This window comes from Xenopus laevis, chromosome 4L, assembly GCF_017654675.1.
Source record: "Xenopus laevis strain J_2021 chromosome 4L, Xenopus_laevis_v10.1, whole genome shotgun sequence".
NCBI classification, from domain to species: Eukaryota; Metazoa; Chordata; class Amphibia; order Anura; family Pipidae; genus Xenopus; species Xenopus laevis.
Genome location: NC_054377.1, coordinates 40,729,174 through 40,741,666, shown reverse-complemented (window position 1 = coordinate 40,741,666; position 12,493 = coordinate 40,729,174). Strand labels below are relative to the sequence as shown.

Sequence of the window (12,493 nt, the reverse complement as noted above, 5' to 3'; positions counted from 1 at the left end):
CTAGGTGCTGGCGTTTCCCGGCTTCACAGGACACTCATGGGCGAAGTGCGATTTGCCCCCACAATACAGGCATAGGCCGGCAGCCCTTCTCCGTAGCTTCTCCTGTTCGGAAAGACGAGCCCGTCCAATCTGCATGGGTTCCTCAGTAGATGGAACAGAGGGAGCAGAAGCCGCAGGAGTAGGAGAGGGGAAAGCAGAAGCCGGATTGAAGAGTAGGGGTCTCTGGAAGCGAGGAGCCAAGGTGGGTTGGAACCGGGGAAACTTCTTCAAACGCTCTCTGTCGAGCTCGAGTTGAAATTCCCTCTGTCGGGTGTCAACTTTTATAGCCAGCGCCACCAGATCCTCCCACCGAGAAGGAATTTCCCGGGAGACTAAGTCGTTTTTGATCCGCATGGCTAGGCCGTTGTAGAAGGCTGCATGGTACCCATCATTGTTCCAGGTGGTCTCCGCCACTAGGGTGCGGAACTCAATAGCGTACTCTGGAACAGAGCGAGTGCCTTGCTGAATCTGAAACAGGCGAGCAGAGGATGCCGTAGCTCGGCCAGGGGCATCAAAGACAACCCGAAGTTCACGGATGAAGGCACTGGCGTTGTCAATCAAAGGGTCCCTCTTCTCCCACAGAGGTGATGCCCACTCCAAAGCCTTCCCCTGCAGGCGAGTAATCATGTACCCCACTTTAGCTTGTTCGGATGCAAACTGACCTGGCAGCAGGGCAAACTGGATCTCGCACTGGTTGATGAAACCTCTGCACGCATCAGGATCACCGCTGTAGAGGGGAGGTGCAGGAATGCGAGGTTCCGAAGGCTGAAGTGGGCTTGCAGGAACGGCCACAGGGACCGGGGCCACAGGTGACAATGCCGACAACTTGTCTAGGATAGCTTCCAGAGCCTGACCGAAGTGTGACTGCTGGGCTTCGTATGACTGCATGCGGGAAGCCAAACCGCGGATAGCGCCACCGACATCAGGTGGAGCTGGAGTCTCCTCCGAAGGGTCCATGGCCCAACTATACTGTAACGGGCCCGAAGGCACAGTAATAGTGTAGACCAAAGAGGAGACCAGACCAGGTTCGAGGTACAAAAGGGTTTATCCAAAGAATCGTCAAAAATACAGGCAAAAGGTCAGACCAGGCAGAAGACAAGCAAAATCGAAGAACAGGCAGGAATCGGTACACAGGAATCAAATAGATAATAACACCCAGGAACTCAGTAGCAGGAACCTATAGTTGGGCAAGGATTGGCAGGGGAAGTACGTTTAAATAGTCTCTGAGTTGGCGCCAAATTTTGACGCGCTTGCGTCAGACGCAGACGCCAGCGTCCTCACGTTGACGTCTCGACGCCGGCGCCCGATTCTGACGCCGGCGTCCGTTCCGTCGCCGACGACCAATCCTGGAGTGGGAACAAGGTGAGGTCATAGACCTGTGCCCAGCAGGAGCCATGTGGTGAGGCAGACGGTCGCCATCTTGGACGCCATCTTGGACGCCATCTTGAAGACCAGAAGTAGATTCCATTACAGTTTGCGGATGACACAAAACTATGCAGTCCAATTAATTTCATCCAGGATGCAACATCCTTGCAGCAGGATTTTGACAAACTGGCAATTTGGTCGGCTAAGTGGCAGATGAGATTCAATATTGATAAATGTAAAGTCATGCAGATGGGATGTAAAAATATGCAAGCCACTTACTGTATACTCTTAATAAAACTGCACTAGGCAAATCCATAATGGAAAAGGAGCTTGAAGTCCTTGTAGATAATAAACTTGGCTGTAGCAAACCATGCCATTCAGCAGCTTCAAGTGCAAACAAGGTCATGAGCTGTATCAAAAGGGGCACAGATTCGTAGGAGGAGGAGGTTATTCTTCCACTGTACAGAGCACTCGTAAGGCCTCATCTAGAATATGCCATACAATTTTGGTCTCCAGCACTCAAACAGGACATTATTGAATTAGAGAGGGTCCAGAGAAGGGCAACTAAGCTGGTAAAAGGTATGGAAAATTTCAGCTAAAGATTGGCAAAGTTGGGGTTGTTCAAATTAGATAAGAGGTGCTCAAGAGGGGATATGATAACTAGGTATAATCTATTGTGGGATTGTATAATAATCTCTCTAATACTTTATTTACCAATAGGTCCTTCCAGCTCACAAGAGGGCACTCATTCTGATCAGAAGATAGGAAGTTCGAGCAATCCGGGTAAATATTGTGAAGGATTTTTTTACAGTGAGAGCTGTCAAGATGTGGAATTCTCTTCCTGAATAGTGGTAATGGCAGATACATTAGATATCTTTAAGAAGGGGCTGGATGGCTTTTTAGCAAATGAGGGAATACAGGGTTATGAAAGATAGCTCATAGAACAAATTGATCCAGGGACTGGTCTGTATCAACTTGCAGTTAGGCAGGTTATATATAGACTTAAAAGGCTGACCTTGATGGACATATGTCTTTTTTTTAACCTAACTTACTATGTACTATGTGTAGCCTTACAGAGCATGATTTAAATGGCATACTAAAATCCAGCATAAAGGTGAACCACCCCTTTAAAGGAGAAATAAAGCTTAACTAAAGAAGTTGGTTAGGAATGCTGTACATTATGTTTTGGGCTATACCAGACCATGAAAACCACAGCCCTTTAGCAGGGAAGATCTGTGCCTCCAAAGATGCCCCAGTAGCTCCCCAACTTCTTTTCTGCTGATTGACTGCACATGCTCTGTGCTGCTGTCAGTTACTGAGCTTAGGGACAGACTCAGAAAATACAGTAAATATAGAATATAAATGTTACAATATAAGGCTGATTAATAATTAATACCGATAATTACTACATGGCAGCATAGTAACCAGTGCAACTAGCATCAGGCTTTAGTATTAAGCCTTGTAGCATCAGCTTATATTACAGGCCAAACTCTGTTTTATAATTTGAGACGACCCCTAAACTTAGCTGCTCAAAGCCCACTGAGCATGTGAGTGTCGCAGACACTTTCCAAGATGGTGACCCCCTGTGACAAGTTTGATGTTCTGGATCATTGCGGCTTTTGAGAAGCTGAAACTTTATGCCGGTGCAATAAATTCAGTATATAAAATATGGCATTTTTTGCCGAATTTATTTTTAGGGTTTAGTTCTCCTTTAAATAAACATTCTATATGTAGTAAAATTGACAAGATAATCCAAAACATTGATGTATATCAGGTTTAAATGATGTTATTACAAATGTGCAGCTACCTATAATAACAGCAGTAACTGGTTTATGATAGATTTAAACACTCCATAGGGCTATATACAATTCTCAAAAACTACCAAATGCATAAGTCATCACATCTATGATCACCCCTCTTGCTGATCTGTGATATATTCAGAAGGATCCATAGTCACTATGATCTTGCATAGTGTATTTCTCAATATTTAAAATGAAGTTGATATCAGCTACAGTGAATTGCTATTTTAGGAATCAGTTTTCCTTTACATCTCAGCTAATGGCATATGTTTGCCATTATAAGTTATTCCCTATTGTTGCATCTGCAAATATAATTCAAAGAATGTGTCAATCTTGAGAATGGCATAGACTTTGAGTACCACACAATCGCTCTTCCTGCCACAGACAGCATTCTCTCTCTTTATTTCTTTGTCTCATCTACTGAATCACATTCATATTAAGTTCAATCTGAGCAACAAGACAAGCATAGGGATTTGGTATAGGAAAAGCACTCTAGATGGATAGAAAAAGAGAAAACAGAAATGGAAAATGATGAAAAGGAAAGACAGAGTCTAACTGTCTACAAACATCCACAAAGAGAAATATGCCAATGGTTTAAGGGTATTGCATGCTTTAATGCAACAAGAATGAGCATAATAGACGATTTACTTTATATTTATGGACATAGTCTTTGAGGTTTGCAAAGGACCACAATGCTAAAAGGAATGGCACCAAAATGTTTTGAAGCTGCACTGAATACCCGATAGGGTAATGCAAGAAACTTGTAAATTGGATGGTTTAACAAGTAACCTGGACAAATCTCTTAAGTAATGCATAGGAGATGAGAGTTTTGTCAGCCCCTAGATACAAGCAAAGAATTGGATACAAAGAATTGGATACCACAAAAAGTGCTAGTGCAATATGTGCTGGGAGGTAAATCAGCCTCAGTAGCTTATAGAAATAAATATAATTAATTAATTTCTATATAGCTTGAAATTTATATCACACCACCAATTCATCCATAATTAACTCAAAAACTTAATAAATTACAGTTTTTTTAAAAACATATTTATTTGTAAATAAAATTAAAATCAATTGTATAAAATTTAAATTAAATTGTGAAACCCACATATCTTATAGTAATAAAAACTTGAGAGAGCTGAGAATCATGGGGGAAAGATTAAGAGTTTAAATGCTTATATATTACAAGCCTGGAAATCTCAGTGCCTATATGAAAGCAGTGTACAAGTTATTTTTATTTATTCCTTTTGGGGAAATAGTGTCTAGTTGAAGATCCAATAACTTTCATGTTTGAGGAGAGCTTGCTCAAGATCTCCTTTGCGGATCCCCAAGTTGATTTTTTCTAAAGCCCAAAATGTTAAAAGTGCCGGGTTCATATTATGACATTTTAGAAAATGGTGGGCTACTGTTGATAGTGTTTTATCGTTTTTAGTTAGGTTCCCAGCTGTTCTTATTGTGCTACAATGTTGCTGTAACCTCTGTTTTAGCATCTGAGTCGTCATCCCAATATATTTTTTCTGGCAAGGGCATTCAAGACAATAAATCACAACTTGGGTCCGGCAATTGATGTAGCCATTGACCCTGTGCTGTATGCCAATGCGATCTTCAAAGGAGTCAATTCTCAGCATCCTATTACACATATTACAATTTCAGCAGCCCCCACATTAACAGGACCCATATACTCAGAGCTCATTTACTGTATGTCACCAGGAGACCTGCTGACTTTGCACACCTCAAAGTGATTTCATGAGTAACAACAAAAGGGAAATGTGCTAGTTTGTTAGTCTTAGCCCTGGGACTGCTACATCATGCAAAATTATATAACCTAATTCCAGGAGGATCTAAAAAAATAACGAAAGGAAAGTTGAAATAAACTGCAAACATTTCTTCTGTGCATACCCTGGAGGAAGAACCCAGTCCAATTTTCTGACCAAACTGAAAATCATATTGTCTAAAATAGTATACATGTTTAGTAATTAAAAACCCACTATAGTTTGATTTTGCGTTTTTTTCTACTGCATTTATCTGATAGAAGTATTATGTCTAATGTATTACAAATTTTTCATTAGCTTTATGTTCTATTGTTTGTTGTGTCACTGTTGTGGCCAGCTGGAAGCAGATATAAACAAATACTGAATGTATTATCATAAGTAAGACAATCTTTTTAGTCATAGCCTATGCAAAGACACACCATTAAAGAGATACTTAGCATAATTTAGTAGTTACATTTTAGAATTATGTGTCTTTAAATCAGCGTCTCTCCCAATGTAGCGTTCCTTATCAGAAAAATATTGTGAGCTGAAATTTGCAGGTTGTCCAACACTGTGGTTTCAAATTATCATTTGGTTGTTAAATCACATATTCAGTAAATAGTGTTTTTGTTGCTCCATTTGTGGTTGTGAATGGCGTCCCTTCCTGTGTAAAGCATCATTAACAGCATTACTCCTAGTTAGAGAAGAGGTTTCTAATATAAACATCCCTCTATTGTAAGGTTCTATGCTCATGGATGGAAATGTTACACAGTTTTTTTCTAAATTTGCTAAGTAATTTGAACATCATTTTATTTTCTGGCAAATGTCATTACAGCTGTTTGTTAGGAAAATATGTAAAAAATACGTGCTAAACCCTTATTATTTGCATGCAATATAGGAATAAAAAAATAGTATGCAGGCAAAAAAAAGGTGGTCATAGGAATGGTTAAATGCAGGGTTCTCTTTTGAGACTTACGTACAATTAATGACTATGGCATAAGCAGCCAGGCCCTACATTTCTGATGCTAATGCATACAGTGGCATGACCTGGTTTATATACAGACACAATTTCCTCTTGTTTTCCATCTAACACTCCAACCACTGTTCATAAGTCGGGCTTGTAGTCTCAAGATAATATGGAGGTTCAGTGAATTAAATAAATATCCTGCTGGCTACCCATACTGTCCAGCTGCTCAGTTCTACATATTCAGAGTCACATCAATGTTGCCAAACCAAAACTGAAAAAGTAAATGACATTAGCAATACCAAAGTAACACTTTGAATTATTTTTCCTATGTCTGAGTTTTACATTTTCATTTTATATCTCCCACTGATTGGCTTAGCTTCTATGCTCAGGAATTTCTTATTAAGAAACTGTACTGTTACTGCTTTTCCTCATGTGACTCATAGACTGCTGTCTATATTGGTCTGATTGTATAAATTGTATGTCCTGTGATGCCATAAAAAATGAGCTTACCCTCTTTGTATAGTCCATAGCCTTTAGTATGGACAAGTTGAGTGTTTCCAGGGAAGAAAGGACATCTTCATAATCCCCCATGTGATTGGCAAAGTAATCTTTAAAACAAGTATATAGGCATTATTAATATAAATGGCATAGGCTTGTATCAATAATAATGACTTTCCACTTTTGGAATGTCTATGATGGTTATATATTGCAAACTCTCTACAATAAACAGTAATCATTTTTGGGAGAAATCTTCTCTGTTTTACCCTTATAATCACATAATCTCACCATCTGGCTACCATGGGAAAAGTGTGTATGCCTGTATATGAGGCTTAAGACTGAGGCGGATATTCTTAGGTGTAGATTTTACTTTATCCAGCTGGCTCTTTATTTATTATAGGTCGGATTTAATGCCACAAATATTTTGTTTTCATTACTGCATAAAGATACAGCACACAGTGTAGAAAAGAAAAGCAACATGACAGACGTGTAAAATGTGAGTATATGGTAATTTGGGAGAGGGGCAGGGAGCAAGTCTATCCTCTTAGCTATATGAATCAAGTGGAAATGAAAACATTTTGGAAAATTCTCCTATATGAAAGAAACAAATAAAGAAACACCATTGTTTACTAAGGTTTCTGTGATATTTTACACTGGGGGATTATTCTGATTTACCTACCAGTATGTGTTTAAAGGAGCCTAATGCAATAAGTTGTAGCCTGGGCTTTTTTTTCAGTTTAAATAAGTGTGAAGCAAAGTGCAGAGAGTAGTGGAAATTTGTCACCATAGGTCATTGGACATATTGTAGAGAATGATGTGACTGAGCCATATTGGCCCAGTGATGTCAGCCATTCACATTCAGTCACTTATACCAATCAACATTGCCTTTTCATCACGATGCTTGTGACTTTTTTCCATAGACTTTTGCCTGATTCTCACTTAAGGTGAGCCATCACACTTAGGGGTATATTTATCAAAGAGTGAAGTTAATAGTGAAGTTCCGCCACTAGACTGAAATTCCACCATTCATTTCTATGGGATTTTTAAAGGCGTATTTATCAAAGGGTGAACTTTCACTTTCACCCATTGAAAAATATTCCTTTCAAAATCCCATAGAAATGGATTGTGAGCTGCAGAATTTCACTCTAGTGGCGGAACTTCACTCTTTGATAAATTTACCCCATAAAGGGGTTGTTCACTTTTGAGTTAACTATTAGTATGATGTACAGAGTGATATTCTGCAACAATTTAAAATTGGTATTCATTTTTTTATTATTTGTGGTTTTTGAGTTATTTTTTAGCTTTTTATTCAGCAGTTCTCCAGTTTGTAAACTTAGAAATCTTGTTGCTAGGGTCCAAATTACCCTATCAACCATATAATGATTTAAATAAGAGATTAGAATATGAATAGAAGAGGGCCTGAATAGAAAGATGAGTAATAACAATAAATGTGTAACTTTTCAAAGCATTTGTTTTTATATGGGGCCAGTGATCCCCATTTGAAAGCTGGAAAGATTTAGAAGGCAGCAAATAATTAAAGAACTACTAAAAATAAATAATAAATATCAATTAATAAGCTGCTTAGAATTGGCCATTCTATGACATACTAAATGTTAACTTAAAAGTGAACCACCCCTGTAAAGGCCAGTGGCCTCTAGTACAATTGGGCCCCTTGGTGCTGACACACATACCTTAATCTACAATTACACTGAAATACTTCTAAATTTAAAGTGGGTTAATGGCATTTTTGGCCCACCTTCCTTTTCACTGTATTAAATTTTCACTTGACATGGTTTTTAAAACAAGAGTCACTAGTGAAATGCTACCAGCATTTAAAGAATTTCACCCTTCCCCAAACCTCCATCCCTCTGTCTCCAGCATCTATTGCATTCAAAAGCTTCCCTGTGTGTAGACTTGCCATAAAACTGCAGAGTTGAACAGCAGAGTCATCTTCCTTTATCTTTTAATCCTCTTCTGTAAGTCTGCCAACATAGACCTTGCAGGAGCATGACCATCTGAAGCTGATTCCAGACCTACCTTCAACTGACAGAAGTTGATCTGAAGACAGAGGAAGATGATTTTGAACTCCACTGCAGTTTTATAAAACCTTTGAATAGAACAGACATTGCAGGTAGGGTTGCCACTTGATTTTGCCGGCCTTGGCCGGTAAAAATGATGGTTGATCCCAATGTTATTAATAGGTAAAAAAGATAAATATATAGGAAGGCCGGTATTTTTTTCCATAAAAGGTGGCAACCCTAATTGCAAGATGGGAACTTGATAGAGGCCAGTGGAGTGGGCTGAGGTTTGTGTGTGTGTGTGTGGGGGGGGGGTGGTTTCTCCACTAACAACAGTTGCTTAGATGTTTAACCCAACAAGACCAGATTTCCATAAAATGAACAAAAGAGTTTCAGTTATACCAAAAGTATATTGTAGATGTCATTGCAAAACAATGATGAATGGAAAGGAATTACTTCCAATTCTATTTTGAGACAAATTGCAGTTGGCTTTCATTTTTTTGTGGCTTTTTTTTGTTTGTTTAGGAGCTCGCCAATAAAATTGCAGCATCACAGTGCAGCTGATTTTTGGCTAGCAGGGTCATGGACTCCCATTTTAAAGAAAAGAGGCTGAAAAGCAATGCAAATAATTCGAAAACTATAAATCAAAAATGCAAAGTTACTAATAAAAGGACATGCTATCATATATTAAAATATAATGTGATGGTGAACTACCCCTTTAAATGTGCATGTGCAATTCAGCTAAAATGATCTTTTATAGGACACAATCTTTTTTACAATCCCTAGATTTCCCTAGAACTGATACTTACCACAAAGCTCCCTGGTGTCCACATTACTGTAGGACAGAGCAGCAAGGAAAAGAAGAAACAGATAAAGAAATTAGTAAAAGGAAAGAGTTGAGTAGTTCTGCATACTAAAATATCATATTCCAATGGTCAAGGAAGAAAGTTAAAAAAATTCAAGCAAAATGTATTGAACGGTACCAAACTACTTTCAATTTCAGAGGATATTCCACAAATTAATGGCTAACCCATCATTTCTTGAATGCCCTGGGGTGAAAAATGATTGCTGGCAGGCAGTGGGACATTTCCTGCAATATGATATAGGGTTTAAAAGGCCAAGGCATTATGCTTAATGGCTTTGTTATGATGAATGTGGCAGATTAATTAAGACCCGCATCATAGACTTGATTCTAAATGTGTATAATTGTGCATAACAAGAGTGACATAGAAAGATTTCTTTCTACAAGTTGGCAGAAATACAATTCTGCAAAGCAATAAAGGTAACCATACTGCAGCGGCAGCAACAAAATGAGATGTCAGACAGTGCTTTAACAGTAGAAAACTGTCTACTGGTCCCAAACATGCCACAAAAACAATTACAGTAAGAACAGGTCAGGGATTGAAAAGATAATTGGATTTCTGTCTAGAGACTTCAATTAGAGAAGAACCAGGGAGATATTACCTGAATGTTCACCTGTCCTCACTGACGCTCACAAATTTAATTACACAAGTCATGGTGATGTGAGGTGGATTAAGACTGACATATGGAATTGCTTGTATATTTGTCTAAAAAATACAGTTTTTCTCCAGTGGAGAATGTGAAATGCAGAATCCTATGGGGCAATTACAAACATGGGTTAAATAAAGAACAGCTCATACTATACAGTAGGGATGCACTGAATCTAGGATTTGGTTCACTATTCAGCCAGGCTTTGGCCTCTGTCAGCAAGACTTGGGCAAATCCTTGTTCCTGGCTGAACCAAATCCAAATCCTTAAAATCACGTCTTTCACTCAGTTCTCTTTTTCCTCCCCCTGCCCATAATTTGCATATGCAAATTAAGATTCTGATTCAGTTCAGTATTCGCCCAAATCTTTCACAAAGGATTCGGGGTTCCGGCATAATCCCATAAATGTGGATTCTGTGCATCCCTACTATACATGCCACATAAAATGGACAAAATTATCTTTGGTCCACTAGGTATAAGACACTCTTCTCCCATGACTATGAAGATGGATTTATACCAGCCTTTAGCACCTATTTTAACCTGTGATTGTTTAAGTGCTATAGACACTACTAGGGAATATCAACAACTACTGCTCACCTACAGTAATTCAATAACCAAACAGGAATGGGAAGATGTTAATCTCTGTAAAACTGCCTCTAATATTTTAAAAAAAAGAAAGGTGACATCCATCCTTCTTACAGATTCAGAGGCCTGTTGGGCACAGGAAGTTATTATTCTTTATTTAAATAGCGCCCACATATTATGCAAAGGAGAACATACAAGCAAAGTGAATTAAATTCTCATCTCTGCATTTGTTCAAAAAACTGTGCTTTAGACAAAAGTAAAAAAAAAACTGCTTAGAAAACAGGGATCTTCTAAAAGATTTATAATTGTTATCATAGCAGTAATGTTACTAAACATTTTGCCTGGCTAACACGGTAACAACTTTTTACTTAACAACACCATTAAGCCAAACTATAGCTTTTTCTTTAAAAAAAAGGGAATACACTGGGGACATTTTCCCACAGTTAGTATCAGCTTTAAACTGGATTTGCAATGGATACTGATAATATATATTAATTTCCCTCGTTGGTTGGAACCAGGAATGGCATTTTTACAGTAGGGTAGGTCAGGAGACATATAAGGTGAAAAAGTGTCCATGGAATTGAAAAGGTCACTTGAAAGAAAATCACTAACAGGTTAAGGTTTTTTAGAGACTGGCATGACATTGATATACCAAACAAATCTCACAAAGTTGACCAGCTGAAAATAAACAAATAAATATTGTACACCTCCACACAATCTAGCTCATCTCAACCATTTGTTAGCCACAAAACACACTCTTATCCACCTCTCCACCCTTTCATCCACATAACGCTGATCACTTTCCATACGACTGCCATTTGCAACTATCTACATACCTACTGTATATGGTTAAAATCTCTTTTTTCAAAATATAGTTGATGCTAAGAAATATTTTATATTAATTTAATTAATTAATTTAACTGGAGAAGCAAATACAATGTCCCATAAATAAAGACATAACAGCCCTGTATTTAAAAGGAATGTTGTTTTTATACAGTTTTTGTATTTTAGAATAACTAAGCCAATTTGGAAAAAACGCACACCTCACAAACCCAAGCAGAGTTTCCTGGTGCTCAGTGATGGGGGAATTTTAGAATAACTAGGCATGACCTGTGCAGATCAGCTGTTTGGAGATAAGAAGTAGTGCCTAGAACATGCATATTATACAGAACATTACATGATCTCTTCTCTGCAATGGCTTTGAGCCAAGATAGGGATTTTTACAATACTGGCTCTCAGCCACAACTGGTAACATTTGCGCCTAGTCCTTTACATTACTATATTCATATCATATAATAACAGGGCTTTGGCAATAGATACAGATGATTGTGGCAAGTGAAACTATCATACTATAGGTTCTTTACAGGCAGAACATGAAAATGGCTACAAAAGCACTTAAAAGAAAACCAGAATAGCATAATACTTTCAGCTTTTAATCTAAACATTAGATAAATAAAAAGATATTTTAAAAAACTAAACCCCAATGTATTGTAGAAAATCCATATATGCATATGATATAGCAATACCTCCCAACATTTTGGAAATAGAAAGAAGGACAAAAAGAATTGTCACATGGAGCACAGCGCAATTTTTTGATCATGCCCATTTTTGTGGCCACATCCGCTAATTACCATGTTCATTTTACAAAATCTGGCAGAGTTTATTGCACTGGTACATTATTGTTTTTTTACATAATATATCCCCTTTAATGAGATGATGATTTTCACAATTGAACAATACATAGTCTGTTTTACCATCTGAAATTGCCCTTTGGACTGAACTTATTTGGGTCCTTACAGTATATACCTAACAGCAGAGAGATATTGTATGTGCATCTAGAGTTAGATGGGATATAGTCTGCCATGCACCAGAGGCATACTGAGCAAGTACTGCTGATTTTTTTACACCAAAGGGGTAACCCATAGGAACCCATACGAATTTTGCTTTTGTTAGTCATATTGCA

The 12,493-nt window shown here is 38.2% G+C and overlaps 1 protein-coding gene across 1 annotated transcript in view; it reads right to left on the bottom strand.

The window, feature by feature from the left end:
• Window positions 1-12,493, bottom strand: part of LOC108714000 (N-terminal EF-hand calcium-binding protein 2) — a 103,246-nt gene that overhangs the window by 46,764 nt on the left and 43,989 nt on the right. The window contains exons 4-5 of the mRNA XM_018257808.2: window positions 9,247-9,272; window positions 6,432-6,529 (exon numbers count right to left, since the gene is read on the bottom strand). Of these exons, the coding sequence (XP_018113297.1) occupies window positions 6,432-6,529; window positions 9,247-9,272 (124 nt within the window). The remainder of the gene's footprint in view (window positions 1-6,431; window positions 6,530-9,246; window positions 9,273-12,493) is intronic.